At 45.8% G+C, this 17724-nt stretch overlaps 1 protein-coding gene across 1 annotated transcript in view; it reads left to right on the plus strand.

Moving 5' to 3' along the window:
- The window catches only part of slc45a4a (solute carrier family 45 member 4a), a 41608-nt gene extending 24748 nt beyond the window's left edge, over window positions 1–16860 (plus strand). The window contains exons 5-10 of the mRNA XM_023811954.2: window positions 6289–6477; window positions 9001–9180; window positions 10626–11716; window positions 12000–12099; window positions 12315–12526; window positions 12637–16860. Coding sequence (XP_023667722.1) covers window positions 6289–6477; window positions 9001–9180; window positions 10626–11716; window positions 12000–12099; window positions 12315–12526; window positions 12637–12996 — 2132 coding nt within the window. The 3' untranslated portion in view covers window positions 12997–16860. The remainder of the gene's footprint in view (window positions 1–6288; window positions 6478–9000; window positions 9181–10625; window positions 11717–11999; window positions 12100–12314; window positions 12527–12636) is intronic.
- The last annotated feature ends 864 nt before the right edge of the window (window positions 16861–17724 follow it).

Here is a 17724-nt window from a genome sequence, read left to right on the forward strand (position 1 = left end):
TTTTGGTACGGTACTTTCAGTACTTTCCCTTATCTATTGAGTACCAGCGCCAAAAGTTCTAGTACTAAAAGTGCCGAACTGGCTAGAGTACTGCTTTAGTACTTTGTGGTGGGGCTTGAAACGCTATCTTTGTTGATTGGTTACGCAAATAGCCTGCCTCTGAAATGCAATAGAACCGCTGTCTTGAAAACAGTTATGAACTCTGAAAACAAGGATAAGTTTTAAAAAAATAATAATAATAATAATGATTGACATGTGGACAAATGAAGTGACACAAGCTTTAACAAGATAAGCAAGATCAGAAGAGCATGACAAGAAATAAAGTTTTTTTTGTATCCTAGGACAGTACGTTATTGGAAAAATGTTAAGTATTTCAAGTATTTTGTTGTAATAATAGTGGGGTATTTATAAACCAAAAACGCAGTTAATCCTAAACTTCTCTCAAACCCGTCTAGCAAAATGATTATCTCTGAGAATGCTGCTTTTGCATCAGTGCTGTGTGCAAAGCTAAACTGTAAACTGATTTTTAAAACATATACTAGATACTGAAAAGGAATAATTAAAATTGTAATACTTGCTAAGTTTTTTTTCCCCTATAACACAGCAATAGTGTTTTAGCGAATCTCAAACCTCCCATGTCCCATGAAGGTCTGAAAAAGCCTGATCTCAATCTAGCTATATATTGTGGTTCTTGTGATGTAATTGCATGTGCATAATATGCAATATCATTTTTGAATTCAGTGCTAAATACTCGCCTCCAGTTGTGATGTCATTCAGCACCGGAACCAGTTTTTACAGCAGTGGAAAACCAACTTGGCTGTTAGTGTGTGGTTCCCAGTGTCCAGCTCCATGCAGGCCGCTGCTCGCTGCCGGCCCTGTAAGCCGAGGAAAGCAGGTGTTCTGGCCCCGTTCGGCTCCCAGCATCTGCTTCCTTCCCGGCCTCGGGCCCCTCGGCCCCCCGGGCCCTTTCGCTTTTCACACCATTCAGCCGTATCCCGGATCCCCGTTTCTCACAGAAAGTGTGAAAACTGTCGCAGAAGAGAATAGGATTGTTAACAATGTTGTTTTCCTCGATGGGGGTGGGAGAGGATGCATGTGACTTGCCCCCCCCCCCCCCCCCCCGACAAAAAGATCCACTGGTTCCCTGCTGAATCAGGACCTCCTCTGCTACTATTCTGTCGCCTCCTCACATCCCGCCTCATTTCATTTTGGTGGGTTAGGTTGCCGTGCCTGCGATCGGAAGGTCAGCAGCTCAAATCCCAGAGTCGCTAGAATGGTTTTACCTGTGGTCCTTAAACCCCCATTCCTCAAGGGACTGCCTGACCCCGCTCTCGCAACTGTGAATCATGCTTTTGAATAAAAGCATCTGCTAAAAAAATGTAAATAAATAAATCCATAAAGGTGAAGCAGATGTTCTGAGCAGCAGATAACCAGGACATTAGCATACATGTCCGGATTAAACACACAGTGGTCTTGTCCTGCAACTGCAGCCTGCCCTCCTCCTGCAGGGGGAGTGAGCGCATGCAGGTCCTCTGTACTGCGGCATAGGTCGGGGGGGTCAGGGGGGGTCATGTGACTGACCGGCCCTGCAGCTTACGACACTGACCTTGATCAGAAGGTCACTGGCTATTATCACAGTTGGGCACTTAACCCTGTAAACTACCCCAGGGGGCTGAAAAAATGGCCGACTCTGCACTCTGACCCCAAGGCTTGCCGCCTGCTGTGTCTCACAGATGGGATGTGAATACTAAGGATTTCCCATGTACTCGTGCAAATAGCAAAATATAATTATCAAATCATTATCATTATGTGGGGGCAAGGCTCCAACCATCTGTCTGCATAGCAGATCTCCTTTAAGGAATGACTGAGTTGTGTTTGGAGCTAAAAATATGCACACGAACTTTGTTTTGCTGCCGTATTTTTTTCAATTGTATAATTTAAAGCAGCTGTTTTCATGCAGAAGTTTGTTTGGCCTCAGTTTCTGATTTTCTGCTAATTTGACCTGACGTAAACTTTTGCGTCCTGCCTCTAATATCGTAAATATTTCCTGGAGTGCCGAAAGACTGACTGCTCCCAGTATTGTTAGGATTTTTCGCCTGCTGGGGGAAAAAAACAGCATTATTTACTACAGTCTGATGTCCTGTTTGGATGTTTACCGAGTTTGTTTTGAGGGAAACAAAATACGGATTAGCTGATTAAATCTGTCTGTCTGTGTCTTTTGTTCCTGCCGGCGGTACACAGTTGGGGGAAAATCACCCCCCCACCCCCCATAATCTCATAACGGAAAAATAGGAAGAGGAAGTTGAGTCCTGACGGGCGATCACACGGCTCTGTCATTTCTCTGGGAAGGAATGGCGTTACGGAGCAGAATGGAAGGACGTGTTCCCAAGCCAGCTCGCCCGTGTTACCAATTGTCGTTTTCCACGTAAGCCGAAATGGTAGCTTGCGGCGAGATCCTGTGTACACACCGTTCCCGGGGAAGGTTGCTGATAAGGACCTTTTTTTAAAAATCTTCTCACGCTCTGAGGTGTTCAGTGATGAAGAGCCCAGCTTAGGAGAGCTGCAAAAGATCAACGAGAGCAAATTAGCGACTTTAGCGCCTGCGCTTAATTAGCTTAGCAAATACTTTTTCTCCTCAGAATATAGTAAATATGCTCCTGTTTGGTTTACTGAAATATGGCTGCCACACAACATTCAAAGACTACTCAAGAAGGACAACTTTTATGAACGCATTGCTGACACACAGCAGTAATCAGTTGCACGATGTCCAAGGCCACGAGGTGGGTTCTTCTGGAATTGTTTCATGCATTACGAAGCAGGAACATGCCACGCTCTTTCAGCAGGGCTTCAGAGAAGCAGCCTCATCTTTTCATTGGTGCGCATTTAGCGCCGTGAGCTGTGTGGTTCAAGAAAAGCATCTTAAAGATATCAGACAGCTCTCATCTTCGAAATGCAGTCAGGAGTCAAACAGCCCAGAGATGCTGGGTGAAGCCAGTCGTTGGTGTTACTCATGATGTCCCATGACATTGTATTTGTTTGTTGTTGCTTTTAGTTCCACACAGCCATTAAGCATTAGTAGTATCACCTTACTCTGTATCATCTATATATTCTCCACCTGACACCTGTGGCGCTTTTCCATCTAAGACATTACCAATAAAACTGTTGCGTGATGTAAGATCACGCTTTGTGGTTTCGTCCTCCTGTCTTCCGGAATTGAGTCAGTGCTCAGTCATGCAACCCCTTCTTTTAAGTACTGGACAGTATTGGTTTCCTAAAGTGCGTCCAGCTGATGCTCTTCACGGCGGGTGGGGTCTGGGGCAGACGCCAAACATGTGACACCAACCACACAAAACAGAACAACTTATTCTGTTTCCGTGGCTCCCATTATGCTGAATTGTGTCCCGTGAGGGCCGGCCACAATTGCATTGTGGGTAAGCTGTGTCATGCATGTCACTGGAGGATAACTGAGACTACCGTTAATGGATCTGCTTGGGCTATGATTTGGAAAGACTCCCTTTTACAACTACAAGTATATTCCAGATTATCTGTATATCTTCTTAAGATTGGTTATATAATTTATTGTCCAGATCGTTTTTTCATATTAGGCCTTTTTTCCCTCTCCCATCAGAGGTTCAGTTTTTTTTTGTAGTTGCTATGCAAATGGACTGTCACTTTGTAGCCATATTTAATCTAAATTTGATCATTTTGTGGATCTTTACCTTGAGTCCTTAATTTACTGCCATGTTGTTATAGTTACTGGTGTGCTGATATGAAGATGGGTCACCCTCCAACACATCTAATCCCACGCAAAGGAATGCTCTCCACCACTCTCCTTCAGACACTCACCCATACATCTGAGGAGGCTTTCAAACATCCTCCAGATCTGAAAAAAGACTTTGAAACCAGTGCTATATGTTTGCAGCTGTAAAAGGAAGTTCCAAATCCAGATTCACCTTCTAGGTGAGGGAACATTTTGCAGAATTGCTGTTTAACCCCTACTTGGAATCACTACATTGTAACCTTGGTTATTGCACACGCTGAATTGCATTATGGGAAAATGGAAGATAAGGTGGAATTTGTACTTACTGCTAGCCCTTATGCTACTAAAACTATTGACATTATGAGAAAATGATCTTGTTCCAGAGTCTTGCAACATGCTTTTTACCGAACATTTTCACAGAGCCGCCTCACACCGTGGTGTGATAAAGACGTGAAGGTGATAACATTGCATCCTTCTTCCTGCCTCCTCAGCCTGTGCCTTTCAAAAGCACAGAATTTTGGAGATAACTGTTTGGTTTCACAACTGGGACGGAGGGAGGCTTTACTTGTCCAGTTAACGTTCCTCGGCCAAGTGCATTTAATTTGTACTGATATGAGCCCAGTTTGAGAGCAAGGCATTAATGTTTGTCATATATAGCTGAGGCACATACAGTTTTACCTTTCCCACATGGTTAAGAGGTCATTCAGGATTAGCTGATGGTCATGCAGAATTAATTCCATTGTTTCGGCCATTATATTCCTGAGCTCTTCACGTAGATTGCAGAGAAGAGGCTCTCACTGTACATTATATATTTTTTTCAAGTCAAAGACAGCAACTCTAAGCTTGTGAACAGACTGGTCTCACAGCCACAACCACACACACAGATGTATACCCTCATTTTGTGAATAAACATAGTGGACAATGTGGCATATCAGCTGTTTTGGTTTGGATGTCGCTATCCCATGTCCTCGTGGTGACCCCGACGACTCACCCGAAACCCTTTCCAGGCCTGTCACCTGAGCGGTCACATGCCAAAGAAGGCGACCAAAATGGGGAGCTGAAGCCAAATGGTTTGTGGATACTCATAATAGCTTTATCTGGGGGGGGGGGGGGGGGGGGGAGTGTTCCGGTTTCATTGGGCTTGTGTGTTTTGCAGACTAGTTTTTTCCAAGTGTTTTTGTTTACTGTATGCTACATTTGGGGCTGAGACCAGCCTGTTACAGGATCTTTCCAAATGGAGATACTGTGTGGAGAGTGAAGACCGTGCAGCATGTATCCACTGGCAATTGCAGTGCAATGTTTAATGGTAATGTATGGGGTGTCCGGGCCTTCAGATCATCCTGCTGCGCTCAGGGAAATCAGCCATCCATAAACAATCGGAGGGGAGCGGTCAGGTTCGGCCACGTGAAATTCCCATCTCCGCACGAGCAAATGTGCAAGGAAAAGGAAATCATTACCCCCCTAGTGTCTAATTATCTGGCTTGGAGAGCCGTCCATCATTTCAGCTAAAAGGCCCAGTTGAATGAGCGGCAGAACTGAGTCAGCATTTTGGGCCCCTGTTTACTGCTGCAGGAATGTCTGCAGTGATCCAGTGTGATTATGCATACCAATGGGCCAAAGAGCAGGTTGTGCAGTGTGGTTTTTATTCTCGATGGGGGGGGGGAGCATTCAGCTAGGGCCACTGCCTGGTTCATCCGCACTGCAAATCTTATTTTGATACGTTTTTGTTTTTGCTTACATGGGCTGCAGTTTTCAGCCTACATGGCTGGCAGTCCTTCCGTCCGACGTAAGACTCCCATTTTAACGCTGGCGGGCAGGAACATACCGTTGGCATGCTGTCATTGGCCCGTGTCGGAGGTGACGACCAGCCAGTGTGTCCGCGCGGCTCACATGTCACCCCCCTCGTATTGTTTAGTTCCACCCCGCCCTCAATGAGGCGCCCTGCTGGCGACAGACCGGCATGGACGGCGGTGTCGCCGTTTGTTGTCGTTCTCTGTCCGCGCTTGATCAGGGTATCAAATTAAATGCCGTCGGGAAGGTTATTCATAATCTTACGCTGGCTTTTAGTGAAGCGCAGCCGGGCTCACCGGCCCCCGCGGTATTACACGCCGCCGCTGAGATCGATTGGAAAAGCCCTGGGAGACACACTAGCCTACGTTACGTCGTGTCTTAATGGAAAGTCATCCCCCTGTTCCTGTGTGCTTCAGTTCCCATTCCCCAGCTTTGGGCACGCATATATATTTTGTTTTGACACTCCTATGCAGAAATGCGATGCAGTTTTAATAGGCGTGTATATCAGTATTTTCCATCGATGTGGTTTGTCAGTTGCCAAGTGCTGAAGGGTGTTTACTGGTTATGGTTAGGATTGTGTGTGCGTGCATGTGTGTGGTGGGGGGGGGCACAAGGACATGGAATGGAGCTTAGGAATCATTGTCTCTGCCCTTCCCCTCCAGGTGTTGCTACTGGAGACGCATTATAATGTTAAAATGGGAATCCTGACTTGTGTTTCGCTGTCCTCTACCCCCCAGGTCTTCCAGAACAGTATTACAGCCTGACATGGTTCCTGAGCCCCATCCTGGGCTTGGTCTTCACGCCTCTGATCGGCTCGGCCAGTGACCGCTGCACACTACGATGGGGTCGCCGGCGCCCATTCATCCTGGCGCTTTGCGTGGGGGTGTTGTTCGGCGTGGCACTCTTTCTCAACGGCTCCCTCATCGGTAAGACTCCGGAAATCGCCACGGGCCGAGTCAGCATCTTACCAACCGGCAGGTTGAGTAGTGCCACTGTGTCACCGTCGTTACCCTCTGACTGAGCCCGGTTTTTGCCGTGACCTGACCTACACACCATATATGGCCCTTCAGGCCGCAGCTGGCGATCACTGACTATTCCAGGGGTGGGCAATCTTATCCAGAAAGGGCCGGTGTGTATGCTGGTTTTTGCTGCAAGTCCCTAATTAGATTATTGATTAGAGAACTGATTGGTCCTCACACCTGGGTTTGAACAGCTGACCTGAAGGTCATCCCAAAAACCTGAATACACAGGTTTGCGGATAAGATTAGTCCAAGGGTGGGCAATCAGACTCGCCCTGTTAGCGGATAATTAGCCTATTTCAGCCCATGGAGTATACAGAGGTAGGCTGGGGATTTACCTCCGCAAAGACACAGAACTTCCATGGAGGAACTCAGGCCGTTGCAAGTTAGTTTTGCACAGCTGCAGTGAAGCTGGCATCTTCTATGTGACATTAGTAGGTTTCTTGCCTATTGGAGGCCAGACAGAGGAGCTCACATACACAGCAGCCTACAGGTGTGTATTTCTGCATGCAGTGGTATATATTGTGTATACATTATAATATATGTGAAATTGTGTAATTACATGCACATATACATGTCTCAGGGATGCTTCCTGCTTGGGGCGGTGAGTGTGTATTTGGGAGAGGCAAGTTCTCTCAGGTATGTATTTCCCCTGTCAAGATGGGATGGTACCACTATTGCCTGTGACTCAGACTGACTTGGTTCAGTTGGGCCCGGTCTGGCCCCGCAGGTTCTGTTTCATCAGTCAGCACCTCCCGCCGCGGCCGTCGTCAGCAGGGCGGGCGATGTGATGGGAAAGGACTAGGAACCAGTTCACAGGGAAACACTTCCTGTTGTGGGCTGTTTTTACCTTTCATTGCCTATCTGGGACCACTTCCTGTCTCCAGCAGCGTTCTGGTCCGCAGTGGCGGCTCCATTGTCGGGAAGCGGGGCGCTAGCGTGGCACGGCGTTACCCTCCGCCGCGCGGCCTCCGTCTTCACTCATTCTCACCCGTCTCTCAGGGAGAGAGAGCGGGAGAAGAGCAGCACCTCTGCGAAAAATGCAGCCGAATAATCAGTTTCTGTCAGTGAGTGGGAACCCGTCCAAAGTCCGAATCGCTCCTGAATGGGACAGCTATAAATAAAGGCTACGGTTTCCTGTGAAATTACGCGTTCGCCGTGACTCGTACCCACGTCCATCTATTGTTTTATTTATTTCTTTAGTCAATTTCCCGCAACTGTTTTAAAAGGTGTAATTTATGGGTTTGCGTGGGAACAAGAAATGACATCTGAAAATATTTAGAATGAATCGAAAGACGCATTTTTGTACACAGCATTTTTAATCGGAGCATTTGAAGAGGTGTCTGTTTCCTCAAGGTATGTTTATGATAAATGGCATGTCATGAACAGGGACCCCTGCTGTGCGTGATATTTGCTTAGTGAAATGTTGACCGACCTGTTCGATCCTGCTTAAAGCTGGGGCGTCTGATGCACTGTCCCGCTGGCAGTGGGGACAGCTTGTTTGGGGCAGTGTGCCAGGGCTGGCCAGGGCAAATGGGAGCCGACAGCACCCACCCGTGCCCTGTTTGCGGCTATCCTCAGACTGGGAAGCCTGTCCCTTAAATTCATCAGGTGCTGCTTGTTCCACTTCCTGCCTGTAGGTGTCAGGTGACCTGCAGTCCAAGGTCAAGGTTGAAGGTCACAGTGTGTAAAATTTAGATTGTTGGGACTGGATTGGAGTCTAACCTTTGACAGATAAAAGTCATATAAATCTTCTGTTATTAATGAAAACTGCTACACCTTTTTTTTGCCTTTAGGGATACAAAAGTCAAAAATGAATAAAGAGCAGCTTTTTAACTATAATCATGTTGGGACTTTCCAGAAATCAGAAAGAGGATTAAGTTACCATTTCTGACCTTGTGATTGTATCTCTACATATAAAACTTGGAAACTGTGTTTCTGCAGAGGTGTGTCCCCGACAGTCTGATTACTGCTCATACTCTCTACTTTACCAAGGGAAAGGTCATCCCTGCATACCTCGTTTGAATAAAATGTAAAAACGCCTCACCGCTGTACATCCCTTACAGTCAGAGCCCATATAGATGCCAGAACGTGAGTCACCTGCTTTAGCAACGAGTGTCTGCACGCAACCAGACCTTGGGGCTTTCAATCAGTGCTGCTCTCTGCGTGTTTACATGTATGTGTGCGTGTATGTCGCCGTGTGTGTGTCTCTCTGTCTGTGACTCCTTCCGTTTGTTTCCGTGCACATGCCTGAAAAGTTACTACCTCTGACTTTTGTCTTTCCTCTAATTCCATGGCATCTGACCTCGAGTGACCCTTTGTGCTGAGCATGTGCCCATGATGGCCCACAGCAGAGGGTCCGCGGTGCTGAATAGACCACCCTCTTCTTCACTTCTTCACCGGAGGTGTTGCACTGTTGTCATCCTGCAGGTCTGGCTATCGGAGACGTGCCGAACAAGCAGCCAATCGGCATCGTACTGACCGTGCTGGGGGTGGTGGTGCTGGATTTCTGCGCGGACGCCACCGAGGGACCCATCCGCGCCTACCTGCTGGACGTGGCCGACACGGAGGAGCAGGACATGGCCCTGAACATCCACGCCTTCTCTGCCGGTAGGGCAGCGGGGTTTAGCAGAGATGGTAGTATCGGGTGTTTCAGCAATAAGCGAAACAAAGTATGTGGAGATCCAGGAGCAATACCTGTGTGACGGGAACGGTTCTGCTGTGGCTTCTCTGTCAGCCACCCACGTCGCAATACATCACCGCCTCCGCTCCCCAGCGTGACTCACAATTGCGGCAGAGCCGGCGGGCCGGGGGGGCGTGACTTACTCCAGCTGGGCAGGGATCAGAATCACTGCTATTTGCCAAGTGCAAAGACAAACAATGTACAAGGACTCTTCCCCGGTGTTGATGTCACTCTCAAAGACTTACTGACACGCCGGTGAACATAAACATGAGGACGGTGGATGTGTGAGGAGAAAAACAAGTTGATGAATAGAGGAGATGTAGATTTGTGAGTGAGTAGAGGCCTCTGGTATGCACAGATTGTACCCACATAACACGTCTGTCAACGACGGTCGACAGCGGAGTGCATATACGACGGTGCTTCTATAAGATTATAATACAGCTGAATAAATCCTATCACATGGTGACATTGTAGTGCAACATATTACTCACGTGTTTGTGCTGGTGTACAGAAACCTACCAGTGCTGCTAGTCATGAAAAAGTACAGCACATATAATTACGCACAGCACATCATCATTAATGATAACTACATTACTGGCTTATACATTTACTATACTGTGCTTTTTATTGTCATTCGAGTGAGTACTCTTTCCACTTAAAAAAAAGTTTACTGTTGCCTAGGTGTGTAGAAGGCTATGTAATCTGTGATTCTGTAAGTACACTCTGTGGTGTGCACACAATCATGAAATCGCCTAGTGACGCATTTCTCATGACGTATCCCTGTCGTTAAACGACGCATCACCATACTAGTGCATCTGTGCAGGCAGTTGTGGGGTCACGCAAGCTTATGGAAACATGCGTGTAGGAGGAGCGGCTCGAGCAGCAGCTCAGGAGTGACGTCCTGTGGCATCGTGTCTGAGTCTTGGGTGGAAGGCAGGTCAGTCTGGGACTTAGAAAGCGCGACTTCATTTCCATTCCCCATAGTGGGCATCTCCACCAGCCACCACAACGATTCACTCTCTATGTTACCCCTTTTTATAAATGTTTTGGCTATGCTATAAGAATTTTTAGCACATTCTCTGTTCCGCATTGTGTTCTTTTCAGATCAGGCTTGTGTACTTCAGTGTTTAAAATAATTCAAATTAGAGAAAATAAGATTAGACTGGATGAATATGTAATCATGTCACAGAAGCACGTAAATAGAACAGTGCTGGGTGTCTTGATCCTGCTCTTGATGTCCTTGACCAGAGTTGTGGTTTTTTTATCTAAATTTTGTTTGCTTGCAGCAGTAGGGGGCGCTGTTGCGCATAGTGACATTTATCTTGTATTAAGTAGCTGACAATTGTTGGTCTTTTTATGTGTGTGCACACAGGACTGGGGGGTGCTGTCGGCTACATGCTGGGCGGTCTAGACTGGACTCACACCTTCCTTGGCCAGGTCTTCAAATCGCAGGAGCAGATCCTCTTCATCTTCGCTGCCCTCATTTTCACCGTCTCTGTGGGACTTCACCTCATCAGCATCGAGGAGCGGCAGTACAGCCCGCAGCAGGACCGGCTAGATGAAGAAGCTGAGACAGCGTCCTCAGTCAAACTGAACGGGAGCCTGGCCGCCAGCGCCCTGCCCCAGCTGGATGCCATTTACGAGGACGAGACCTACTGCGCCTACGAGGACAGCCGCTCTGAGCGGGACGTGGACATGGACTTCCTGGAAGTCAACATCGTGAGGAGTAAGAGCGACTCAGTGCTGGCCATGCCCGACGCCACGCTGGAGCTGGACCATGACACGCTGTTCCTGCATGAAATCGAGCCTTCCATCTTCGAGGACCGCCTGTCCTCCTGCCATGGCACCCCGCCACGCCGCAGCAGCAGCGCAGGCAGTCAGGATGCCTTTCGGGCTAAGCTGCAACGCCTGTCGGCCCTCCTGCAGGACGCGCCCAACGATGGCAAGGAGATGCTGCTTAGCGACCAGCTCGACGAGGCAATCAAGGTGCCCAACGGGGTCCCCGCCGGCCCCAGCAGCCACCCGCACACAGACATGAAGCAGTCAAGCACCAGCGCTTCCATGCGGCGCCGCCGTCATGCCTTCTACCGCCAGCCATCCTGCACGTTCTCCTACTACGGCCGCGTGGGCGCGCGCCGCTACCGATACCGACGGGCCAACGCAGTGCTGCTCATCAAGTCGTCGCGCAGCATGAACGACATCTACGAGATGCAGGAGCGGCAGCGCCGACGTGAGCACCGCCAGCGGCACCAGAGCGGAAACACCAACTCCAGCGGGGATACGGAGAGCGACGAGGGCGAGGTGGAGACCAGCGTGCGCCTCCTCTGGCTCTCCATGCTCAAGATGCCTCCCCAGCTCCTGCGACTCTGCGTCTGCCACCTGCTCACCTGGTTCGCCATCATCGCCGAGGCTGTTTTCTACACGGATTTCATGGGTCAGGTCATCTTTGAGGGTGACCCAAAGGTAAAGCCCTGTCTCCCCTGGTTGTTTGCACCCTCTGAAATTGAGAAGCCCATTGGGCAGAGATGGATAATTCAGTTCCAGGAATTAAAAATCCAGACCAAGATTGTGTTTCAACCAACCTGTTGGGTATAAAGAGTCTCAGTTACAGAGTACTCCACTGGTTGGTTGAAACAAGATCTTAGTCTGGATTTTTACTTTCTGGACCTGAACTATCCACCTCTGCATCAAGTAAAACTGAGCAGATAGGGTCACGTGAGAACATCTTTGTTTCTCCTTACCGTAGGCTGCTACTAACTCCACTGCCCTCCAGAACTACCACAAAGGTGTCCAGATGGGCTGCTGGGGGCTGGTTATCTACGCTGCTACTGCTGCAATCTGCTCAGGTGAGTGATCTGCGTGGTACAAGGGGCTAAAGTGCTTCATGGGTACAGGGCAAGGGTAACTCTTCTGGCTATCGTAACGTTCCCCTGACCGCTACTGAAAGAAGTCTGATTACTGTTACTCTGCCTCGAAGGTGAGGGTAAGGACTGTAACGAAGGACAGGCTGGTATATGTATGAGTGTATATCCATCTGAAGTCATCGTGTTGTCTTGCTCAGCTCTGCTTCAGAAATACTTGGACAACTTCGACCTCAGCATCAGGGTTATCTACATATTGGGCACTCTTTGCTTCTGCATCGGCACAGCGGTGATGGCCATCTTTCCCAACGTCTATGTATCCATGGTGATGATCAGCAGCATGGGCGTCATCTCCATGAGCATCTCCTACTGCCCCTATGCCCTTCTTGGCCAGTACCATGACATCAAGGAGGTGAGTCCTTGAAGGTTTCCAGAATGTCAAGGATGGCTTCTTTGAGTTTGTCAGTTATAGATTATGCTTTCCTTGTAATTTCTAATGTCCACTGAATTGTTTCTCTGCAGTATATCCACCACAGTCCTGGGAACTCAAAGAGAGGCTTTGGCATCGACTGTGCCATCCTGTCCTGTCAGGTCTACATCTCCCAGATCCTGGTGGCCTCTGCTTTGGGTGCGATGGTGGAGGTGGTGGGCAGTGTGAGGGTCATACCCATCGTGGCATCCGGCGGCTCCCTCCTGGGCTTCCTCACTGCCAGCTTCCTGGTCATCTACCCCAACACCGACGAGGCCAAAGCCGAGCAGGCCAAGGCCTTGCCGCTGGCGGTGCCGGGCCAGAGCAAGCCCGTGGAGAAGCCGAGTGTGCTCCAGCTGACCCAGAAAGGCGACACTGCCGCCTGTAAGGTGGGGTGCGAGTCCACGCTGTGATCCCAGCAACAGAAACCATCGCAAACCCCATCGGCATTAACATTCCCCCCACGTGACTGGTGAAAGACTACCCATTCGTGATTGGCTTTACATAATCTGAGCACAGGGCCGCGTTAAGGCCTGTCCTCGCATGGTTTTAGGCTACGGAGCGCAGAGGTCTGTAGCTTCACCCTCTCAGGGCCTCCGGGGGCACAGTCAGGCACCTCTGGGGATTCAGCAGAACAGCTATCAGGAAACTCACAGCATGTTTTGGCTCCAGGTCTCAGTAATCTGCAGTCCCCTTGAATCAAAATAAACAATAAGGACAGAATTCACATTCTTTATACAGATCCGACAATAATTCTGAAATATTTTTCAATCGCCACCCGTGTTTTTAATTGGTTTTCTGTAAATTTTATTATGCAAATTGATTGTCAAACTGCTCAATTATTCTTGTAGACTCACGTCGAGTCTCCTGAGCTGATAGCGGGTGTCGGTTCAGGAGGACTTCCCCAAGAGGTGTAGGTGGTGTGAGGATACTGTTTGGTGTGCTGATTCACTCTCGCGTCCCTTCCAATCGAATGATGACGTGGAGATGCGGGAGTGGGGCGTCTGCAGCTTGCATGAGACAGCTCAGCAGAGGTCGCCGTTGCATGGTTCCCCGAGGAACCCATTCGTGTGTTTGATAGTTTCCTTGGGTTTGCTGTGATCTTCCTCTTACTATGGAAACACTGGTTCATTCACTTTCTTTAAGGCATTACTTATGAAGACTACAGTAAACTACCGTTACTTATTGTGAAAACACTTCTGTCGATATACAGTATATGAAGATTTCATGGGCACTTTGGAAGCGCGTCCAAGATGGAGCAGAGTTTGAAGTGCTGGATTGACGTTCTCTACCATTTTTTTCTGGTTGTTTTTCTATGTATTAACATAAGTCAGATATTAATGTAAACTGGTTTTGCTTGTACCAGTAGGAGGCGCTTATCGCCTACTGGGACTTTGGCAAGCAGAAGGGATGGAGTCAAACTCCTTTGCTAGTTGCACTCAGAGCTGAGACACAAAAATCGCCCTTTCCTACGTGTACATGTACTGAAAAAAGTATGAATGGCAAGCCAGTATGGAGAGGAGACGTGTGAGCACACTGCTGGTTAAGTGAGAGACTTGGTCCTGCCATTGTAGTTCTGGGGAGGCCTGTTCTCTGGCCTGGGTATTTAGACTACAGCGTCATGAGGTCCCATGAATCACTGGGGCACTGACCTTGATGTGAGCCACAGATGCTATGGGGCAGTTCTTAAGTCACACATTGTAGGTTTTACACTGTGACATGCAATGATGTGAGTGTATTTTTTTTTTCCCTGAATAGAGCCATTGCACTTAAGGCGCAGATCTGCGCAGATCTGTTACCGCAGGCACCTGTGGGGCATGATGAAGCTACTACCCCCGGTTTGGTGACACCTCCCAGGTGTCATATTGGTCTTTGGCTGCGAAGTATTGAAGGCTGACACCTGTCACGTACTGCGGGAATTATTAAAAGGTGGCGCGTGGCTTTATTTTCTGAGTTAGATTTATATATGATAAACGCGTTATGCTCAACGTTTATTTATACTGTAAATAAACAGAGCGCATAGTCATCTGTATCTAAATATGATTTATATATATATATACCTATCAATCTATCTATAGAAGTAGATTAATGCAAATATTAGTTTATTGTGTTTAAAAGAAAAAAATAAGGTGATGTCTTCAAAATATGAAAAGAAGATGAACAAAACTTGAAAAGAAAACCCCCCCATCACATTTCTGACAAATCACGACAGCTGCAATAATGTCTGCCTCACTGCGCGTGTTCAAAGGCAGAGCGATTGTGGTTTTATAATGCATGAGTGGGTGAATGCGTATCCTAGTTACCTTATTTTAAAAGTAATTATGGCTGAACATACAAGGCTTAGAACTACTCGTAAAGGGTATTTTTCAATACTTGAAGTTCGATTTTAGTGACATTCTCCAGAACCTCTTACCGTCGACTACGGAATGTAGAGACCGGCCTGGGGTCTGAGTGGTCTGACCCAGGCCGTAGTCTGAATTTGATTCCATCGGATCACAGTGGAAAAGATCGAATGTAATGTTTGTTAATTTACAGCAAAAGATCTTACGACGCGTGGAACTTGCACATAAAGTTGGGGGGGGGGCATCTTTCAAAAGAATATGAAACTGTGGATATTTATTTTTTTGAGCTTGTGAAATGGACACTGACTTTATTTAAGAAGTTATTGAAAAATATATAGAGAGAGACTTAGAGCTCTGCTGAATGCTTGAGACCTCTAGTAAGGTGCAGATGGAAGTGTGTGCTTGAGCACGTGGGAGGTCTGGGGACGGCTCTCCCCGGCTGTCGCCTGCGTGCCCGTCATCCCGCGTTTACAGTTCACTGCTTTGTTTTCCAGGTTAAACGTTGAGAGCAGATTTTACGAAAGAAAATTTGTCACCGTTTGCTAAGCGTGCATAATTTGATGTTCTCATACGAATGCTGACATCTCGCTTTCCTGTTTAAAAAAAAAAAAAACAATCACTCAGAATGTCATTATATAAAAACAACACTGACCTGGGGTAAAAAGGAGAGGTGTAAACTTAATGGGAATCATACTTGTATATAACACAATATTGTGCTTAAAAATATCTGAATATTTTTTGCAGTGTATTATTCCTCATTTAAAGGTTGTAAATAATTCTTGTAGTTTTCTTTTGCTGCTATTAAAGGCTTATTTTAGTTTTTTTTCTATAAGTACTATGTATATAAATAAAGTTTGTGAATATGCTTCTCCTGTAGAACTATGAAAGAACATTATATTGAATGCACCTTTAATGAACCTTAAAACCAAAAATTCTCTACAGTTGTATTTGTTTTCATTGTGCACACATTTCTATTAGTAAATGGTAAACTTGACATTGTCAGAAATAAGAGGAACTGAAGTTGATCCACATTTTTTAACTGAACGATCCACAGGTCTGTCACCCATTTAGGAATTTTCTTGCTGTAATACCAAAATTTTCTCATCCATCACAGAATTTGTCCCAGATATGTTAGATCCTGTCAAACAATATTGAATTTCTTCAGTTACTGTATGCAGGGATGATTATACACAAGTACAAACAGTATACGTTTAAGTTTACAGAAAGCATCATTTATGGCCTGTCCTATTGTTATCAACCCCAAAGAACGTCTGTCTTCCTCTCCTATCTTTGTTATGGATTTGGAACCATGTCCCAGAGGGCTGCTTTTTTGATAAAGAACATGAAGACGCCGTGTCCATATCAGGGCATTTGGATCACAGAACTCCATGTTGTTTTCAAAGATCGTAAACTTCTGACTTTTCACGCCACACACGGTTCTTAATTGTCCAGCGTTAGTCACCGAAGCCGCTGGTGAAGGCTTCTAACGACCTACTGTAACATGAATAGTTTACACTTAATACAGTGATATATGAAAAACCCAGTTAATTTGGAAATGTAATAATAAAATCTCGAATCGATCGCTTGACTACTTACGTTTCTAAATCATTAATTTTTGGAGTTTGGTGCCTCCTTTGTCATATAAACACAATACAAGATAAGACATTACTTTTTAATTTAAAGTAGTGAATTTGTTGAAGAAGACTGCGATCCCCCCCCCTCTAAATTACACATTTGCCTTTAAAAATACCGACACCGTAGATCATCAATTTCTTTATTGTGGGTTTAAACTGATTTTAACATCGCTGATCACTTCGCTAAAATGATTTATTAACTAGGTGTTCGACGGATGAATTTCATCTACAATGTAAACAACGATTTAATATTGTGATTGAACACCCACAAATGCTGAAATAAAATGATTTTTAAATTATATTTAAAGTTGCATTCATTTTGTGTAATGCCTAACCTTACATGAACATATAACTTGTTGGATAGCTTATTAATATTTAAGCAGTTTATCTAGTCATATAAATAACCACATTAATTACACGCAAAAATATCCGTTATAAGAAGTAATGATTGTTTGATTTAACAAACAGTGAATGCGATGGATACTTTTATACGATGAAATTTAATTGTGTATAGGCACCAGTTAACTAATTAACAATTAAGCTAGTTAAAAAAATATATTGAGAGAAATATTCAACTAGGCCTATTTGTTATTTTGATTATTTAATGTATTCAATATCTATCATGTAAATTGCACACACTCCTCTCCCATTCATAAATACATACGAAAGGTTTCTTTTTCCATTTTAAGATAGGGAACGAGTTAGAATCCAGAACCCTAATTATGTACGTTAACTAGCTAGTATAGTTGACGGATTATATTATTGCATTAACTAGTATTGTTACATGGTGTTATTATTATTACTTTGTGTAAATTTATAATAGCAGCTACAACCATGTAATATGCTTACTTTTTTCATATATTTGTGGAGAGGTTTCACTACCTTTTCACCGCAAGTTTTTCCAAATCAAAATTTTGTAAGGTTAAAAAAACGAAATATCTCTATTTTAAAAAAACTGACAGGTTTTGATAACTTTTTCTTACGTCTTGATCTATCTTTAGAACTGATTTAATTCAGACGTTTAACGTTTTATTGATTTCCTTCCGAAGATATTTATTTTATTAACTCATTGTCTGTTACTTGTAATAGGAAATCTTAAAACAGATTTTCAAAGACTAAGGACAAAACTGCAGTAGTAACACCATTAGTTCGATTGAAAAGCTTA

This window comes from Paramormyrops kingsleyae, chromosome 23, assembly GCF_048594095.1.
Source record: "Paramormyrops kingsleyae isolate MSU_618 chromosome 23, PKINGS_0.4, whole genome shotgun sequence".
Taxonomy (NCBI): domain Eukaryota; kingdom Metazoa; phylum Chordata; class Actinopteri; order Osteoglossiformes; family Mormyridae; genus Paramormyrops; species Paramormyrops kingsleyae.